Raw genomic sequence first — 21,441 nt, 5'->3', positions numbered from 1 at the left:
CAAATGCTTCCGTAACTTTAGCCAGGCAGGGGGTTATCGAGATAGGACGCAATTCATCACATGCTTTAGGGGGGCCCGACTTCGGAATAACCCGGATATATGCCTTTTTCCAAATATCTGGGAAAGTACCAAGCATGAAACACAGGTTAATCAACACGGATAATGGCTTGGCAATGAAGGGGGCGTATTCACGAACAAGTTTTACAGGAAGTTCCGAAGAATAGGATGCACTGTTGAGCTTAATTTTCATTGATTCTTTGAAGACGTCTTCTTCAGTGACTTCAATAACTTCCTCTTCTGAGCAGCCGTACAAGAGATCGGCTTTTTGGGACTCGGTGGGTGGAGGGTGGGTTGTGCAGATTTCAGTGAAGAAGGAGTACACATCTGTCGCAGTGAGAAGTTTGCCACTATCGTCCAATATTCTCACACTAGAGGTAGTGGATTTTCCCGACATTTTTCGAGCAGACTGATGCTATTTCTTTGGATTACTGACGCGCATAGGTGACATTGATAAACGGCCATATTGAAGTTTGGCCTTCCGTATTACAGTGACGGTGTAATTTCGTAGTTTCTTTGCGTTTACTACATCACCGATAGAATATAGGCGGCATCTCTCACGGATGAGTTTCTTTATGGCAGGGGTAATCCATGGCTTATCAAACTCACTAATGGTAACTGACTTGGTGGGGAAGATTTTGGTGTATTTGGAGTACAGAATGTCACTGAATCTTTTAGTCTTTTCGTGGATGCTTGAATCTCCGTCAACTTCTGGGAAATTATAATTGCCTATCCACTGACCATAGGCTCGAATGGCAGAGTCCGTTAGCGGGCGGGTAACCACGCGGCTTAGTTTAGGCTTGGGCAATGAACTGTGGGCTTTCCACAGAATAGCAAAATGGTCTGACTTGGCCACTGGTCCGAGAGAAACGGGATTACAGTAGTAGGACTCACAGTTCGTAAGAATGAGATCCAGAATGCTGCCTGAGACGTGAGTAGGCATGTGAACCACTTTTTTAAGGGATAGACTGGATGAAAGCCAGCCTTTTTTCGTCTGGTTGAAGTCGCCTGCTATGATAAAAGCAGGATTACTATAGTGGATCCGAAGCACATCAACAGTCTTTTGCAAGTAAGAGACAAGGTCTCGGCGATTCTTTGCACTTTCTGGGAAATATACTGATGCCACAATTATACACGAGTATAAGCGGGACAAGTAAGTCGGTCTGCACATCGCCCAGATTACTTCATGGTCCGGATTAGCGAGATCAGAAAGGAGTTTACAGGGTATATCTTCTCTTACAAACAGACCAACACCGCCCCCAAGTTTCGATAGACCACGATTAGAGCGAGTGTTCAAGAACACAGAGAATCCAGCCACACGACCTGTATTTTCATCGAGGTTCCATGTTTCAGTAACGGCTGCTATGGCAATGTTGTTCTGGCGAATAACAGCTTCAAAATCTTCTGTTTTGTTGCACAGCGATCTAGTGTTGCAAATGAGGAAGTTAGGAAGGCCACGACGAGCGTTGAATGTAACAGGTCTTAGGATAGGAGGCGGCTCATTGGCATAGTCGTTAACGGGCAAACTGTCGAAGCGTTCGATTACGGGTAAGTCTGTGAGACTCGATTCAGTTGGTCTACCTACATTGGCGCGGGTGTCACTTAGAGCGGATAAGTTACTCGGTTCCACTAGGGGATTCCTCCTCTCAGAAACGCGTTTACCACTTCTGCAACCGCGACTCGTTTTAATGGGAGGCTTAGAAGTAGCTCTACTGTGAACAGTGCTGACATCTAAAAAAGGGGCGGTAGCAGCATCTGGTGGCTTCGTCAGAAGATTAAAAGTCACCAAGTTCAAAAAAAGTAGATGGCGCCACCGTATACAGGGGTGAAGAAGGTCAAATAAAGTATCTTTCCTGTACTTAATTTGCATATTGATGGCACAGAAAACTGTCAGGATAGCCACTGCTTTAACTGGTTACCCAAGTAACTGAAATAACCTAAGAACAAGGGAAGCGTAAGGACCTCCTTACCTATTCCCCGCAATTTATGGGTAACTGAATACCGGCGGGTACAATACGGCACTTCCGGGGGGTTCCTTCCCCTCTTCTGCTTGTTCTGAGAAAAAATCAGCACTTAATGAAAGGTTTCTCCAAATGTAAAAGATAAACGAATCGGTGTAATTAATCTGCGGACTTTTGGAAGACAGATATATGAAACCGGCGCTATATGAAAAGCCACAAAAATATTACTATATGAAAAAGGTGATGTAGATGGCGAGCTGGTCAATATGAGAAAAGAGATGGCGCTGATAGAAACATCCAGAGAAAAAGACCTAAGAAAAAGAGAAATATTAGGGCGTTTGTTCCCCCTTTTCAGGATAAAGTACAGATTTTATCGGATTAATTTTGGAAACTATCACTTTCCATTAAAATCAATGTTTTCGCAATAGAAGAACTACCCCCCCCCACAGCATCCATATTGCACTGTTAACCCTAAAAGTTCCCTTTCAATGGAATATAGGATTAATCACTGGTCCTAAATCGCTATGAACATAACCTGAGCCTAAAACGTACTTTTGAGGCTTCAGTCTTCTTCCCCTTATCCTCTACAATACTACATATTAAAGCTAATCTGTATTTTCCGATATACATGCTTTTCTAATTTATTTAGTTACTAAATAAAAAAGTGCTACTTTATATCTGCTGTTTGGAAGGTTTTGGCCCCCCCGGAAGAAATCCTGCGTACTTGCCTGGGGTTATACCTCCTAAAAGTAATACTTCTTAACGAAAATCACACCATCAGATTCAGCGTATCAGAGAACCCTACTGTAGAAGCTTCAAGCTCCAGAAGACAGATCACGGATGTGTGTTTATTTGTTTTTTTTCTAGCGGTGATCCTATGAACTCAGTGGTCCTAAAATGTCGCAAGAGGACTCATTCTAACGGAAATTAAAAGTTCTAGTGCCCTTATTAAGTGACCAAAAAAATTGGAGGGCACCTAGACCCCCTCCCACGCTAATTTTTTCCCCAAAGTCACCGGATCAAAATTCTGAGATAGCCGTTTTATTCACCATAGTCAGAAAACCTACTAGCCATGTCTTTGGGGACGACTTACTCCCCTTCAGTCCCCGTGGGAGGGGCTGCAAGTTACAAGCTTTGACCGTTATTTACATATACTAATGGTTATTGGAAAGTGTACAGACGTTTTCAGTTTTTTTGGTTTAGGGGGGGGGAGAAGTTGAGGGGGGGGAAGTTAAGTGGGAGGATCTTTCCATGGAAAAATTTGTCATGGGGGAAGAAAATTTCAATGAAGGGGGCGCAAGACTTGTTTTTTAAAAAACAATGAGAAAATAAATATGGAAAGTTTTTTTAACTGAAAGTAAGGAGCAGCATTAAAAATTAAAACGAACAGAAATCATTACGAATGTGAGAGGTCATCTCCTCGTAATGCCTCGCTCTTTACGCTAAAGTTTTTTTTTTGTAATTTCAACTATTTATTCTACGGCCTTTGTGATTCAGGGGTCATTCTTAAGGAATTGGGACAAAATTCAAGTTTTAGTGTAAAGAGCAAGGTATTAACGAGGGAGTGAACCCACTCATATACGTAATAAAAACATACGAACATAGAAGTTCGTTACGTAAGTTAATTAATAAGTTACCTATATTTTTTACTAATGAAATCGTTCGTAAAAAATTAAAAGTTCTAGTTGCCCTTTTAAGTAATAAAACAACTGGAGGGCAACTAATCCCCCTCCCCAGCTCCTTTGTTTCTCAAAATCTTCCAATTAAAACTTTGAGAAAGCCGATTAGCCAAAAAAAAATTAATATGCAAATTTCGTGTTAATTACTTATGCGCGGAGAGCCAAAATCAAAACATGCATTATTTCAAAAACGTTCAGAAACTTCAATAAAAAAACAAGCCTTTTTTAACTGAAAATAAAGAGCGAAATTAAAACTTGAAACGAAGAGAAATTGCTCCATATATGAAAGGGGCTTTTCCTCCTCAACACCCCTCTCTTTACGCTAAAGTTTTTTTACTGCTTTAAAAAGTAGAGTTAAGAGAAAGAAACAAACTTTAACGTAAAGAGTGGGACGTTGAGGAGGGGACAGCTTTTTTTATATATGGAATAATTTCTGTTCGTTTTAAGTTTTAATGTCACTCCATACTTTCAGTTGAAAAAACTTCTTTTTTTATTTAATGCGTTCAAAAGTCTTTCTTTCTCTCTTCACTACACAGAATTAGATGGAAACCATGAACGAGGATACCAATGTACATGTACTACTTGATGATTAAATTGCTTAAATGATTACCTATCGAAATTTTATCTGAAATCTAAAGGACACAAACCAAAAACAAATTTACAAGTACTATTAGAACACAGAAAAAGCAGTTAAAGTATAACAAACGAAAGAACAAAACGTGAAAAAAACTTATAAGGGGTAAAAAATGAACAAAAAGAACCATGAATTAAGAAAAGATGAGGGTCCTAGTAACAAATTTCAGAGAAGAGGGCTGATATTAGAGGTAGATTTTAGCCGCATTAATAGGTATTTCAGAGAAGTCTTACTGATAACTCCTTGTTTCTACTGCACTATCAGATGCGCTTATCTGTTACATTCCAGTAGTTTAAACCTTTATACCAACAAAATCACGTTTTGAAAATAAAACATGTAAACGAAAAAAAGACATATTTATACATTCAGTTATTTCTGAGAGGTTTTAATGAAAATCCTACGTTCTATTGACCCAATGGTATAAATATTTACGCTACCGTGACAATATGTGGCTAACCTACCCTAGTGAGTGATTCCAGTGGGGAAGGGTTGTTATTATAGATAAATTTAAACCTTATTAAGAGTTATTTTTTAGGGGTTTTGATGAAAATGCCACGTTTCACTGAGCTAAGGCTATGCATATTCTAGCCACCGTGACAATATGTGACTAGCCCACCCTGGCAGTTTAGTGTTCGATGCTATTTTGCGATTCCAGAGGAGGAAGGTTGTATTAGAAATGAACTTTAATAACCTTATTAAGTGTTATTTCTAGGAGGTCTCAATGAAAAACCCCTCAATTCTTTGACTGCGTGTTAGATTTCAGTCCCCTCCACCGCCGAGAAATTCATTTAAGACATCCCACCTTCACTTTAAGCTTTAGAACATGTTAGTCCAAGCAATTCAAGCCACCATAGCAATATGTGGCTACCCCATGGCACCCTTGTGATATATATTATAATTCCTAAGACCTTTTCAGATATTTTCATAATATAAATATGATTTAAATCCAGTACTTCATATTAATCCCAACCAAACCCTCCTTGATACATAATATCATTTCACACCACCGTGACAATATGTGGCTTCCTTATGTGAATCAGATGATACATATTTATCACTCCTAAGACATTTTCCAGATATCCTCATGATAAAAATATGATTTAAATCCAATAGTCGTTATTTTTCCCTACCCTACCCTCCATCATATACCAGGTCAATTCACATCACAGTGTCACACTATGACTACCCCCTGACGACCACTCATCATTCCTAAGGCACATTCCAGATATTTTCTTGTTAAAAATTATGCATTAAATCCAATGGTTCAAGTTTTCCGCAAGTCATCCCTCCATGATACACCAAATCAATTCGCACCACTGTTTCACACTATGTTTGGCCCTCTGGCATCCTTATGATATATTTTATCATTCCTAAGACATTTCCCAAATATTTTCATATGCCTAAAATTCGAAGGTTCAAGTTTCGCAAGCCAACACTTCGTGATACACTTTCCCTAATTCTTGCCACCCTGCCACACTAAGACTGACCCTCCGGCACCCATTAATCACTCCTAAGACATATTTCAGATATTTTCATGATAAAATCATACATTAAATTCAACGGTTCGAGTTTTCGCAAACCATCCTCAACGTGTTACACCATCTCAATTCACGCCATCATGCTACACTTTGACTGACCCTCTGACAACCCCTCATCATTCCTAAGACATTTTCTAGATTTTTGTATGTAATAAATTTTCCTAAGAAGTTTCTTAAGAAAATTTCCTAAGAAGTTTTCCCGATATTTTTTCGTTAAAATCATGCTTTAAACCCGTTGGTTCATGCTTTTGAAAGCCATGCTCAGCGCGATACACCATGTAAATTCACGTCACTGTGCCTCACTATGACACCTCCTGGCGCACATTATCATACTTAAGTGGGTTTCAACCCTTTTTTCCTCAAAAATCACAACATATCATATTACAAATGACCATTGTTTATATTTGAACAGTAGAAATTTTCCATTTCATCGCTAGACTGTAACGTTCCATGACAATTCTCAATCTTTGGCACTCAATGTTTAGCATATATAATAGCATATAATGTTTATCTTCGTGAAACTTGTTGCATGTTGATTTTCTTCGTTAAACATGATGTATGCTGATTTTTGTTCGTGAAACTTGTTGCAAGTAGATTATTTCTTCAAGAAACGTAATGTATCTTGATTTCTGTCCTTGAGAAACTTGTTAGATTTTTATCTCTTCTTTATGAACCTTGCTGCTTTTTGATTTTCCTCTTCGTGAAACTTGTACTTTGATTTTTTTCCTCGTGAAACCGGTTTTGTTCGTGGAACTTTTTACTTTTTGTATCTTGTTCGATACATTTTGTATCTTGTTTCCTTTTTGTTCTAGACACTTTTTGCGCACTGATCTATTGTACCTGAAACAAAATGTATGTTGATTTTTTCTTCGTGAAACTTCTTGCAGGTTGATTTTTCTTTGTGAAACTTGTTGCACGTTTGTTTCTTTTCTTCGTGAAGCATGATGCATGCTGATTTTTGTTCTTGAATCATGTTGCATGTGGATTATTTCTTCAAGAAACTCGTTATATTTTTATTGCTTCTTGATGATACTTGTTGCATGCTGATTTTTCTCTTCGTAAAACTTGTAGATTGATTTTCTTTCTGTTGAAACCAATTTTGATCGTAGAACTTGTTGCGTGCTGATTTATGTTCATGAAACTTCATTCATTGTGATAATTTTTCTTCATAAAACATGTTGTATGTTGATTTATTCGTCCAAGAAACTTAATTTACCATGATATTGTTTATGATAATTGATATTGCATCCTGATTTTTGTTTGTGAAACTTGTTGTATGCGGATTATTTCTTCAAGAAACTTAATGTATTTAGATGTATGACTCCGAGAAACCTGTTATATTTTAATTTTTTCTTCATGAAACTTGTTGCGTGCTGACATTTCTGTTCATGAAACTCCTAATTGATTTTTCTCCTAGTGAAACCAGTTTTTTTCGTGATACTTCTTGCGTGCTGATTTTTGTTCGTGAAGCATAGTCTTTGCTCAAAGAAATGAGAGATTCTCAATGAATCCTCTCAGAAATATATCTTAATATGGTTTAAATTTACCTTTAATAACAATTTTCCCCTTTCCCGTTGTATTGGTTGTTAGTGTTCACGCCTTTATTCAATTCACGTTTCTTTTTGCTTACATTTTATCCTTTTAAAGCTTTTTCACGTTTTGTTTTTCCGTTTTTGAGTTTTCATCGCTTTTTTCTGTGATTTCATTATTTTATAATTTTTACTAATAAAACTTGTATGTACAAAAAGGTATTTGTCTTTTAGAAGGATGAATCTTCAATACTTAAATCGTTTATGCAATGAAATATCTCAAGTGAATGCTATATAACATCATACTGATTCAATACATAACTTAACCTGTCTAAGTTAAGTTAAAATATTTATAGGATTTAGCAGCCATGTTGATCTAATAGAGCGAAAATCAATAGATTTGCTGGATAGTTACACGGCTTAGAGACAAGGGTTAGGAAACACGCGATCCATAGATTTTTCGAAATATTTTCACTAGAAAGTATTCCCCAAATCAAAATATTAGGAAGGGTTTCTGATCCAGCTGTCTAGCGCACCATTCTGACGAGGAGGAAATCTCTTTTAAATCCTAAAGCGGACAAAAATCTTTGGAAAATAAAGGTTTCCTGAGAAAAAACGTCTTGAAAGTAAAATGAAAAATCGAAAATAATCCTTGAAAGAAAAAAACACCTTGAAAGAAAAATGATAGCCAGAAGAAAAACAATGCCTTAAAGTGTTGTGTAACATCCAAAGTGTGCATCATTATTACATAATATCCTGCGTGTGCACCATCGTTACGTAACACCCACTTGTGTTCTGGCATGACCGAACACCCGCGTATGCATTGCGATTAAGTAACATCCAAGTTTGTTCCATGCTCAGTTTGGGATTTCACTTGAGCCTGCCTGAAGAAACAAGTCAAACGAATACGTCATTCCCAGTAAATCTGCCAAGTCACGCAATATTAGTCACCCTTAGCTACAAATGGGGGTTTTCCACTAGACTAGCGGACCCCCGTTGGAATTGGTTGTTAGGGTCCGGTGAGACTGAATTTTAGGGCCCCGGTGGAATTACCCGCTAGGGGCCCCGTTGGAAATGGTTGCTAGGGGGTAGGTGAAATTGGATGTTAGGCCCCCGTTGGGATTAGTTGCTTAGGCCCCAGTGGTATTGCTCTGTAGGGGCCCCGTCGGAATGTGATGTCTTGGGAGGGCCCCTAAAGGTTTTTCCTGGTCCTTGCGAGTTTTAAAAGAAAACAAAGAATACACTCCCTGTTACGTAACAAGCACCTGCGTCTTGAAGAGAATTAATCAATACCTGCGTCTCGATGGAATCGCCGTTAAACTTCTTCGTAATCTTAAATCATTAAGGAAGAAAAGAGTAGTGGCTATGGGTCTCGGGAAAACCATTGAGGGGATTCTACTCTCATTTGAAGGTTCTACTCCTATCTACGTGCTTTGCATCAATTCCACCATCTGTAAGTGCTATATAGCATAATATCACTTCTTAAGTGGAACAGCTTTGAAGCATAATTGTAATAATTATGGTCGAAAACTCGTAACTGTCGGTTTAAAAAGAACCCCTCCCGGCTCCCCTGGTAAGTTTCGTTAGTCCGTTGAAAGAATTCACTGTGATATCAGTCTTTAACACGGCCAGCTGACGTTGAGGATCGCAAAATGATTTTTAAGATAACGAATGTTCTTAAGAGGAACAAATTCATACAATAGCTTAGATTTAGATTTTGAAATCCCAAATGTCTACACCTTGACGTACACCTTTCCCCTCCCCCTGTTCGCAAAATTTCAGCTTCATCAATTATAGTTCAAAGCTCTCACTCTTTATATTAGATAATTTAATTAACTCAATGTTTTAGAATACCCAATTACAAATGTATTTCCTTTGTAAGGTTTTTCTTTTGGTGATTATGTAATTATGCTCTTGGTGATGACATGACCATGCATAGTCCCAAGAAAAAGGGCTTAATTTACGTAATTATGGTCCTAGAGAAACCAATAGATTAAATTAAGCCGCCGTAGTTCATTTACTAGAATGTTAGATTTTTAATCAGAATGTCAAGAGGTCAATTATTAGTCAGGCATTTTTCTTTTCAATCGTGTTTTTGTGCCTTATATGCGTAACTATGGTTATTTTTTCATATATGATTGCTATTATATATACATGATTATTTTTCTGGTGATTCAGTATTTTGGTAATTTTGATGTATTTATTTTCTCACTTGTCAAGCATTTTCATTCAAAAGGGAATAGAGGTCATCCAGTTTCAGGGTTTGCAGCTGCATTCCTAACAGAACACTAGATCCATACCCCAATCCCTTGCCACTTGGTCGTTGGAGAAGTGTAGGCATGTGGTTCTGGAATCACTCGAAATGGTATATTCTAAGAAGGATTATTTATTATTGTTTATACTCATTCATATTATTTACTTATTTTTAGTATTTAATAGACAGGATAAAACTATGTGCTATGTATATAGAGAAATCATAGTACTAAAAACCTATTTGCATTTTTTTTTCTGTGATATTTTTTCTAGTTGTCAGGTTACTTTCCAACTTCTTTCAATGCTTTTCTGTACAATGAACTCTGAGTACAAGGTATACTTTCGTGGAGGCCCCGTACCAAGTTAGTTGTACCATCCATTTCTCTGGCCTTGAATGAAAGCCATTGCCTTCCTGAGCAGGGATACACTTTCGTGGAGGCTCCGTACCGAGTTAGTTGCGTAATCGATTTCTTTGGCCTTGAGTGAAGGTCAATGCCTTTCTGTGCAATGAACTCTGACTACGGGATATGCTCCATGGAGACCTCGTACCAAGTTAGTTGTACAATTGATTTCTCTGGCCGTGAGTGAAGGTAATTTTCTGTGCTAGGAACTCTGACTACGGGATACACTTCCATGGAGGCCCCATACCACGTTAGGTGTGCAATTGATTTATCTGGCCTTGAGTGAAGGTCAAGGCCTCTCTGTGTAATGAACTCTGAGTACAGAATATACTTCCGTGGAGGCAGCGGCGATATTTCAGAAAACCTTAGGGAGGGGCTAAACATCGATTTTGGGCCCCCATACAGCTTTTAACATTTAAAAATTTTCAAAGAAGCCTTTAGGTACTGTAATACCTTTGGGGTTCGCATTTTTTAGCTTATTTAGGGACCAGAAACATTACCAAATGGAACATTTACTGTATAAATGAGAAACTTACGTACAGTTACTTCAGCAATGGATATTTCCTTTGCTTCATTTTTGCAAAGTCTTCGAAAAGCTTGTCAAAATCGAGTTCCCTCACTGCAACTTTCTCAGAGAATATAAGCAGCAAACGGGAAAGTCACTCGATTTTCATCATTGTACAGAGTTAGTCCTTCACAAACGTCAACACAGAAGGTCTTTCATGAAGTATACCTAAATGGTGCCCAGGATCCTTTCTACTCTAATTTCACCCCATTTTACATTATCTACACTCTCGACTGTCTGGGTGTCGAGATATTGACCAGGATCCTGTTTCAGTAGAAGAGGGACTTCAGTAGAAGGTGGGGACCATGGCGACGGTCCATATATCTGTAAGAAGGTGCTTATAATTTATCATGTGTTAGGGATGAGATTTAAGATATAAACGTCGAAGTTAACGGGCGAACGGGGAAACGAAATTAATGGGCAAACGGGCAAAGTATGCTTAGAGAAGTAAAATTTTGTATATCCAACTATTTACAAATATAGCAAAAAAAAGTTCTTTAAACTGTCTTATTAATCAAACTTTTATTCAAATAAATACAAACACAAATTTCGTTCTAAAAGGGCAAATAAAATTTCTCTTTCTCTAGAACTGAATTATAATTCAGTAAAAAGTATATGCACGAAATATCACAGTAACATCTGGGTATGATAAAATAAAAGTGCCGAAAATTCGTTACAAAATATTACCAAAAAATTAGCTTGCTGAAAAAACAAGGAGAAAAAATTTTAAGGTCAATATGAATTTTGGAAATATAATTTTATGAAATGTGCTATTTAAAGGTTAAACAGCAACACAACATAGACTAAGAAGATATCAAGAATTTTTTCGGGTTAGTTTATTTGCCTTTTTAGAAATGATATCCAGCAATATCGTGCCAAATAGTAAACTTTACGGCAAAGTAAAAAACCTTTTTACGTTTTTTGCCGGTAAAAAAAAATCTCACAACAAAAGCGCATCAACTTGAAAAAAACCCCACTATTTTAGTAAAGACTGAAGAAACGAAAAAATAAAACAAAAACACGTAGATTTTTGTGGAAATTATGTGGAATAATCATGAAAGAAAGTGATTAATCAAACCTGAGTGAATATTTCGATTACATAATAATAGCCGTTTTAGCGAAATAAAAGAAGAACTAAACAACAACAATCAGATGTTTATGAAGTTGCTTTTTAATTGTGAGTTAAATTTTTTATTGCTTAACTTTGTTTCTATTTTGCTGAGGACGACTAACGGTCATGTAACCGAAATATTCGTTTATTCTTATCACTGTCTAAATTTGATTTCACATAACTTCTTGTGTTTCGTAAGATGGAAAGGTGATCAGGCAGTACAGAATGTGATAATTTATTGTTGAATAAATGAACCTTGAACTCTGGACTCGAAAAACAAATATGGAGAAATACCTTAAAATAATAGAGAAACCAAATACTGCAATTTTCATCAATCTCCGATATACCTATTCTGTCTCCGATATACCTATTGCAATTGGTTATTGTAGTTTTTAGCGTTCAATACACATGCCCTGATTGAAACCTATTAAATTAATTATTTGCTTACTGTGTTTCAATAAGCTGCAACTCGTTCTTATCTAGATAGAAAATTCTAGGTGTATTTATCTATGAGGATAAATTAAGCAGATTTCCTGTTAGAACCTTTTTTAGAAGAGGAAAAGTTAGACCACTGGACATAAATATTTTGACAGATTATGTCAATTTTCAAATTACTTGCGTAAAAATAATTTGCTACCCAAACGGCGTTAAAACACACTTGTTCCCTAATTCAATAATAAATTGCAATTAATTATCGTAAATTATATTGACTGAGGGGTATATATTAGTAAAGATCTATTTGCCTCCTTATGTTGACAAGTTAGTGTCAAACTTCTGGTTTTCGCAAATATTTTAGAAAATGTACAACACCTTGTCATGTCATTCCGTTTGGTAGTACTTCTATGCAGAAAATCTGACAACCAAAGGCGTATCCGAGATTTTTTTTTTCAGGAGATAGACTTTAATAAACGCATCAACATTTGCTTTATGTATATTTTTGTTACTTCTTTTATGAATCAACCAGAATCTCAAGGGGGGGGGGGGGTTCAAACCCGGTTTTCTTTTTCTATGTAGGTTATTTTATTTCTTATTTTCTTTTTTTCTATACTTTTCTCTATGTAGATATATTCAATTAATCAAATTATATTAAGCTAATATCAATTTTTAATAATATAAAGTTTAATATTTATTTTATTCAAGACATTGAATTAATCTGAAATATTAAAATAAAGAGACAGTAGTTACCAACTGTTATTGCTGTATTCTGATGCAGCGACCAGTTAGAAATACCTCTGGAAAAGTTTTTACTTTTACCTCTGGACTTAAAAAAATTAATGTTTGCTTAATATTAAGATTGAGTAACTATTCCGATTACGGTGAAAATTCTGATTTCTGACTGTTTTCATTTCAGTTTTTGAACTACTTGCCAAAATGTGACGTTTCCTGCCAACAAAAAGAACAAAGAGTTTAATATGTCTACGGACAAACCGAACGGTTGTACCATCGACATAAACACAAATAAAATACATAAATTCCCTGTTCTGTCAAAAAGACTTATATGAATCGAATTAGTCTCTTATACAGAGACGATCAATAGTACACATATTTTTTTAATCCTAAAAAGAATATAAATATTAACCAATCATCCGTATTTTCCCACAGGAAGTCAAAATCATATCAGAATTCTTACATTAATATTACCACAATTGCGTAATAAGCAATGATAGGGAACAGAAAATTTTGACGACATAAATTTGACGACAGAGATTTTTGATGAGGGACTTTTGGCAACAAAAATACAAATCAAACAAAAATTATCCGTACTGTATATTCTCTGTTAGGAGCATGGGCTACACAATAATTTTCTATCTCCAAATTATTGGGGCGGGGGGGTAATTACCCCTCTTGTCCCTCCTAAACGACACCATCGTTCTCTGTCTATGGCAAAAGAAAACCTAAGACTTGTATTGTCCACAGAAACACAAATCAAAGACAAATACTCTTCTGTTCCATCAAAAAGACTTTATAAACTGAATAACCTTCTAATGGGCTATACAAGCCTTAAAAGAAAAACAGACTTGACAATCCTTGAATAATTTAAGTATTACCTAAACTTGTTTTTAAATCTAAACCTAAACTTCAATTTAAATTTTTATCTTGACTTGTAACATAAGTAATTTAAGAGAACAGAGAATTTTGGCATGGTATCAGAAAATCAAACACTTTAATGACGACATAAATAAAAATAAAACACAAAAAGTCTTTAAAAAAAAAGACTTAAGAGTTGAATAAGACTCTTATACACAGGCCATAATTGAATCACATATTTGGGAACGCTAGAATAATCTAGATATGACAAATCATGTACATTCTGCCCATAAGAACTCAAAATCATCTCAAAATCCCCCAAGTAATTGTAATCACACTTGTAGTCTAGCGAGATAAAAAAAAATCGGTTTAGGAACAAATAATAGGCACATTCTTTTTAGGGCAGTAGGAAGGTTCGCAGAGAGCGTAGCAAATAGGCCAATTTTACAATACTGAATTTTGACCAAAAAATCCGTCTACTAAAAACCTAAATCATTTCGATATTCTCAAATTATATTTCTCACAAATGGAATACCAGTCATTTAAGAGAACAAACAGTGTCTTTAATGCGATTAAACGCTTGTACCGCTGACATAAACAAAAATCAAACACAAAAATTCGTTGTTCTACTCATAACACTTACGCATGGAAACGAGTCTAAACTGAATATCAGATGGAACTCACAAAACTGGATCGAAGCTCAAACCTCAACCCATTGCCTCAACGAGGCTCTTATATACAGGCCATAGGAGAAATATGATTTGAGTTTACTATGGATTTTAAGAATGTCTGCATTCTACCCACAGGAAATCAAAATCGTCACAAAATTATTGAATTAATTTCACCCACACTTGTTGTATAAAAATATCACAAATTCTGGGTTGAGAAAGAAACAATGGATATATTATTTTTACGGTAAAAAAAGGCTCCTGGAGTGCGTAGCTATGAAGTTCATCTCATAAAGCTGAACTTTCAGCACAAATTACTTGCGAAGGAAGAGGATTTCTTTCAACTTAGGCACACTAATATTCGATTTCACGTGATGTAAAACTTGTCGCTTTTCAGCGTCCGAAATAAGCCTATTCCACCATTCATTTTGGCGTAAAGTTTTTAAATGGCCACAAATAATCAATGAACGTTTGGCACGAGTCAGAGCGACGTTCAGCCTCTCAGGGTGGGATAAAAAGCCAATCCCTTTCCCTCGAGCCCTCACTGTGGTCAAAACCATGGCATGTTTTTCTCGACCTTGAAACGCGTCGACAGTATCCACTTCGATCTTCTCAACAGTTGCCAAATCACTAAAAATAAATCAAATCTGAGAATTACAAGTAAGTATATTCTATCCGAATAATCAAAAGAATTAAGCCTCTAATACGCTAAGCTTGACTACGCTTTTTACAATTTTCTGAGACTTTAAGCGTGGTTCTGACAGGAATTGAATATCGTTTTAGTGCCTGAATTTCACGTCTTTTCTTCGCGTTGGCAAGAAAAGCGTCAAACGGAAAAACGTGAAATTATGAAAGGTGCTATTCACGTTAAAATTTTGAAGGAAAAAGAGAAGGTTCAGTCTTTGAGGATCACTACTAAGCTAAATAAGGACATAGGTGCAAAACAGACCCGGGTGCAGATTAGGCAATGGGTGTAAATTTCAGTGCATGATTTATTGGTCATAAATAACACAGACGTTAATATAATAAAGTAGGCAATTCCATTACTTTTTTTACAGAATAAATATAATGATTTCTCAAGTAGCAATGTGCATGCTGAGCGACTGATAGTATCCAATTATTGCAGCAAATATTTTGAGTGAGAAATAACAAAACAAATTCATGTGCTTAGTGTACAGAGGTGGAAGGGTTGAAGACATCTTCAAGTGACGAAATTTTTTTAATGAAAGATGTTGAAAAATATTTTATGACCGTTCAGTCGTAAACTAATTTCGCTGTTATTCTCTTAACCATGAATGGAAATTATAGTATCAAAGAACCTAGAAAATTTAAACATTTGTAGATAAGACAAAGATTATATTCTTAACAAAACACCTAATATATAAAACATGTAAACATATTGATTTCTAATATGTAAAAATAATATTTACTTATAAAATATAAACTATAAAAAAACCAAATAATTTATAAAGTACAAATACTAATGCTTCATAAAACATTTTCTTAATGAGAATTTAATATACAAATATATATAAAAGCTTATAATAAATTTCTTATCTGCAAATTTTTTGGGAACCCATAAAATAAAAAAATAATCCGATTTTTTTTTTTTTTTTACAAATATTGATTTCAGCTCTTTTATCTTCATTATGCATAGGAATTTCAGACCCAAACAACCCAGAAAGGTTGAACATTTCTAGATAAGATTCCAGACATAACACTACTACTACCACTAGCAACTCATTGCGGCACCAAGCCGTCTGAGGCCAACACAGCTACACATACTCCTCCTCTACCCCAATCTATTTAAAGCCTCCCTCTTTACATCCTCCAAAGAAGTCCCCATTTCCCTCAAATGTTTCCTTACAGTATCCTCCCACCCCATTGGGGGACGACCTGCTTTTCGATTGGCCCTAGATGGCTGGACGATCTTCAGCAATCTAACATCCTTTATCCACAGAATGTGTTCTAGTCATCTCAACCTTGACATAATGCATACAAAGGACATAATACACAAAAATAATTTAAGCATCAAACAGTTCTGGTAAAGTAATACAACAGGTAAATAATAAAGTAGGAAATTCACATATGTATTACCCAAAAAATATGGATAAACGTCAAGGTTAAGGAATAGATTTGTACTAATCGTACAATACGGATGCCGGACGGGCGACAGTCCTATAAGCAGCATATTTTGATAGTGAAATGATTACGGATATCTCTAATTTGCCCAGGGGATGAAATTTTTTCGGGAACCACCCTCTCACCCCCCCCCCTCCCCACAAAAAAATCCTATAATTTTTTGGACATATCAGCCATAAGCTAACATCAGCTCTTTTTTCTTCATTATGGGTAGGAACTATAGACCGATGAATCAAGAAAACTGGAGTATTTCTAGACAGGGGTTTTCGACAAAACAAATAATACACAAAAATAAATTAAATTCCACAACAGAGAGCATATTCCAGAGACAGTAATATAGTAGGTAAACTAGGAAGTAGGTGATTCCTTATAAAAGTTGAGGGAAGCACAAAATAGAATGAAGATTCAAAGAAAGCTAGAATAAAGATTCAAAGAAAGCTTAGAATCTTCTAATCCTCTTGTATCCACTAATAAAGAGACTTATTTAAGCAAAGTCAGTGAAGATAAAATTAAATAAATGATTCAAATTCTTAATTTGTGAATTAATTAATCTAAGCGGTAGGTCGGACAATCCTTCGGCCAGTCTGTTGAAAGTTAAGGAGTTCGATACCTCAAAATCGATTTGTGAGCCTCAGTGCCGGCTAACGGTATCAAATACATACATCACGAATTTGAGTGGTATTGAGAATCTGTAGTTTGACTATATAAAAAGTCTGATTATAAAAAAATTAAATTTTATGTTCCCTGTGGTAACAAGGTTTTCAATCTAAATGGGTATGGCCCACAGGGAGCTACAAAAGCTGCCAAATTGCTCATTTGTTATTTCCTTTAAGCGTATTTTTAGCAGGTATGCTAGAGTATTTTTAGGGACTGCTCTTTCCTAAACTTTAATAAGAAAAATCTGCTCCGTTTTAACAAAACAACAAAATTCACATTTTCTAATATTTTAAGTTTAAGAAAAATTAAACACCTCTATTTCCGGTACAAAACGGGAGAAAATAAACGGTTCATCTAAGATTTCTGGAAAAGCTGAAGTTGGCCTTCAGTATTCTGTCGTTTATTCAGATATCTTATCCAAATTATGGCAGGATCGCCAAATCAATACTTAATATTTCGACCACAAAAACTAAAAATCTTTTAATGGAGGAGATAGGGTGATCCTTTACAGAATCGAATCCACTCAATATCTCGATGAACTTCAGAGGACTATTGAGGGGGGGGGGTAAAACCACTTAAAAGTGCATTTTTAGGCCACATCCTAGTGGGAGGAATATCTTATGGCTAATGTAAGATGTAAGTTTTTGTTCTATAAAAGGAAGGCGTGAAATCTCCCAATCGCTTTGTATCCACTGATAAAGAGACTTATTCAAGCTAACTCTTGAAAGAAACTTATTCAAGCTGAAAACTTTTACACTTATTTCAGCTAGATTTAGAATGTTTAAAACTTAACGGAGTTAATTAATTATTCAAATTTTAATTTGTGTAATTTAATTTAATTTGTGCAAACTTAATTTGTTTAGATAAATTTTCACTCGGTGTTAAAAATAAGTATCTCAATACAATTCAAAGGATTATTGGAAGGGGGGTAGGGACTAACCATAAAAAAATTTAGATTTAGGCCACATATTTTTATTGGAGAGACAGTTGCGGGCAAAATGAAAATTTTAAAATAAAATTTATTTTATGGAATAAAATAAAATTTTATTCCGTAACAGAAAGGCTCGTTATCTTATATTCAGCTTGTATCTGCTAATATAAAGACAAGCTAATTCTTAAAAAAAGCTTATTGAATCTTAATCCTTTTCCACTTATTTTTGCTAGATTTAGATTGTTTAAACCTTTATGGAGTTAATTAGTGATTAAAATCTTAAATTTGGGAAATTCTGATAATTTATTCATAGCCAGGATTCTTTAAATTCAATATCCCAAGCCTTCAAGGGTTCAAAAAAGCATCTCAATACGGTTCAGAGGATTATCTGAGCGGGTGGGAGGTGCAAACCACAAACAAATTGGCCAATCTTAGAGTTAAATTCTTTGGCCCAATCTCAGAGTTGAATTTTTAATCTATAAAAAGAGGCTTAATCTCTTCTAATCATCTCGTATTCACTAATAAAGAGACTTATTCAAACCAATTCGCAAGGAAAGCTTATTCAAGCTTTACACTTATACTTGCAAGAATAATTTTGTTTAAATCTTTAATTAGCGATTAAAATCTTTTTTTGAGTAGTTCTGAATTGTTTTTCAGCCAGTGTTGAAATTCCATATATCTATACGGTCTAAATAATTGTTGGAGAAGGGGAAGGGGTTGAAACCAAAAAAGAGTGAATTTTTAGGCAAATCTTAGAGGTAAATTTTTTTCTTGGAAGGCTTGTTTATTGCTAATTATAAATTATAAGAATTTATACAAAGTGAAGTCTATTCTTTGCAATTTGTACTTTCATTTCCTAAGGTGTAGGGTCATTATGGTAAAAAGGTAAAGAATACGGCAACAGACCTTACAGTCCCTACCGGCGGTGGTGATCTACATTTCTTGGCCCTTCAGCCAAGAAGTGCAATGGGGGGTTGGGGGCTATCCATCCCATTCTTTCGCACACCCTTCCTGTTTACCTTCCCCAGATTTCTCCAGGTACCCGTTAAGAGCCGGGTCGACTCTGGCTGAGCTTAGAGAGTCACGCCACTAACCCCCGTCCCAAACTAAATAATTGGGTACATTAGGATTCGAACTCTCGCCCTCTCAGACAAAGGATCCTTAATCCAGCGCACCAATCCACTCGGCCAGGACGCCTCGTTACCACCCTCAGTGCACCAATTAAGACGAGAATTGAGACCATGATCTTGAGACGGGTATAATTAATTTAAGTGATAGCTACTTTGAAATAATTGAAAAAATGTCAATTTATGACCAGAGGATTTTAGGTCTTTGGTTTTCTGGGAACGCAGTTTAAGAAAATTGTCAGCATTATTCTTGGTTCTAAACAAAATGAAGAAAACTTTGAAGAAGAAATACAAGGATAGTTGCATACAGTGAATAAAAGAAGGATATTGGAGTCGACCGCCCTTAGTGCACAAAAGTAAATAAACTGTTGTTTCATTATATATCCTTAAATTTAGCCCAACCTAGTTGAGAATTGAAGTGATGTAGACTGGATTTGTTATTATTATTCTTTTTTATATTTTATTTATCAATTATTATTTTTAATTCAGTTATTTATTTATTTATCTATTATTTTTCATATATATAGGCTATAGTTTATTTATAACTAGATAACTGAAGAGTGATTGACACTTGATTTGTTATTATAATTCTTTTTATATTTCTATTTATTAGTTATTATTTTTAATTCAGTTATTTATCTATTTATCTATTTTTTTCATATATATAGGTTATAGTTTATTAATAACTATATAATTGAAGAGTGATGGACATTTGATTTTTTATTATTGTTCTTTTTTATATTTCATTTTATCATTTATTATTTTTTAATTCAGTTATTTATTCATATATATTATATATATATATATATATATATATATATATATATATATATATATATATATATATATATATATATATATATATATATATATATATATATATATATATATATATATATATATATATATATATATATATATATATATATATATGAAAAGAGAAATCACCAATGCAACAGCACAAACACATAAAAAAAAGAGACAGAAGGAGAAAAGGAAGACTGTTTTCCTAAATTAGTGACAAATATAGACCAGCACTTGAATGAGGCCTTAATCCTACTCATCCATACAATCACACAGGTCAAACAGCATAGCCAAACACAATCAACCATAAAGAATAATCCATGGACAGGCAGTCATGTCGTCAATAAGTATAAGTCGTCATTTACCAAACAATAGAAAAAATAATAAAGACAAATGATTCAGAGGCAACAACCCAACACAAGGGCTCATCAGGAGAATACACTGGCCTATAGGGTTTCGCCACTTTATTCTCTACCCAGCCAAGTGTTGTGGCTACCACAGAATATCCATGGCATCCCCGTGTCAGGTATCACCCCCAAAATACATGCATATGAAAAAAAAAACAGCAAATATAAAACAACCAAGTAACACCAAAACAAGCATATCCTGCTAATATATCCCTCTTTTTAGCAACAATAGGTAAACTAAATATGATGAAATTTACCAAATCACAAATATTAACACATTGCAAAAAAAAAAAATTTATGAACTAAACAATTATAGAATTCATCTTTACCATGTGGCTATTTTTTAAGAAAATCCACTCTATTAGAAACATAATTCAAAATAAATGGCGCTGCATCATCATTTGTCGAACCTCCGAAATTAGTTTAAAATTTCTTTAAGTATTTCCAGATAATTCTTTTGATATTTATTGCCAAGTTAATATATATATATATATATATATATATATATATATATATATATATATATATATATATATATATATATATATATATATATATATATATATATATATATATATATATATATATATATATATATATAGGCACCTCAAGGTGGCCTAACCTCACCTTCTTTATTTAATAACTCTGTTTTAAATACCCAAAATTCTGTTAATTTTAGTTGTATTCACCGTGGATTTAACTTGTCTTTAATAACTTTTGCAGATGACGTTTTGAATCTAAGCAGTACTTTTAGTGGATGTGAAAACGCGTTTAATCAGCTTTATAATGAATAAAAAAATATTGGGCTTTCTTTCAATGTTGATAAAACTGCTGTTGTAGCTTTCAATTTTAAAGAGACAAATGGCCCTATTTTTTTATCTTTAGCTAATGTTCATGTCCCCCTTTCTCAAAAATTAGTTTACCTTGGAATGCCTTTTGGAAAAAATAT

General features: G+C 34.8%; 1 protein-coding gene across 2 annotated transcripts in view; it reads right to left on the bottom strand.

The window, feature by feature from the left end:
• Window positions 1-11,110: 11,110 nt before the first annotated feature.
• Window positions 11,111-21,441, bottom strand: part of LOC136039172 (probable helicase senataxin) — a 133,775-nt gene continuing 123,444 nt past the window's right edge. For both annotated transcript variants that reach the window (XM_065722686.1, XM_065722685.1), the window contains exon 12: window positions 11,111-15,054. In XM_065722686.1, coding sequence (XP_065578758.1) covers window positions 14,739-15,054 — 316 coding nt within the window. In that variant the 3' untranslated portion in view covers window positions 11,111-14,738. The remainder of the gene's footprint in view (window positions 15,055-21,441) is intronic.

Source organism: Artemia franciscana, chromosome 19 (genome assembly GCF_032884065.1).
Source record: "Artemia franciscana chromosome 19, ASM3288406v1, whole genome shotgun sequence".
In the NCBI taxonomy this organism is placed as follows: Eukaryota; Metazoa; Arthropoda; class Branchiopoda; order Anostraca; family Artemiidae; genus Artemia; species Artemia franciscana.
This window is presented reverse-complemented; position numbering and strand designations above follow the sequence as displayed.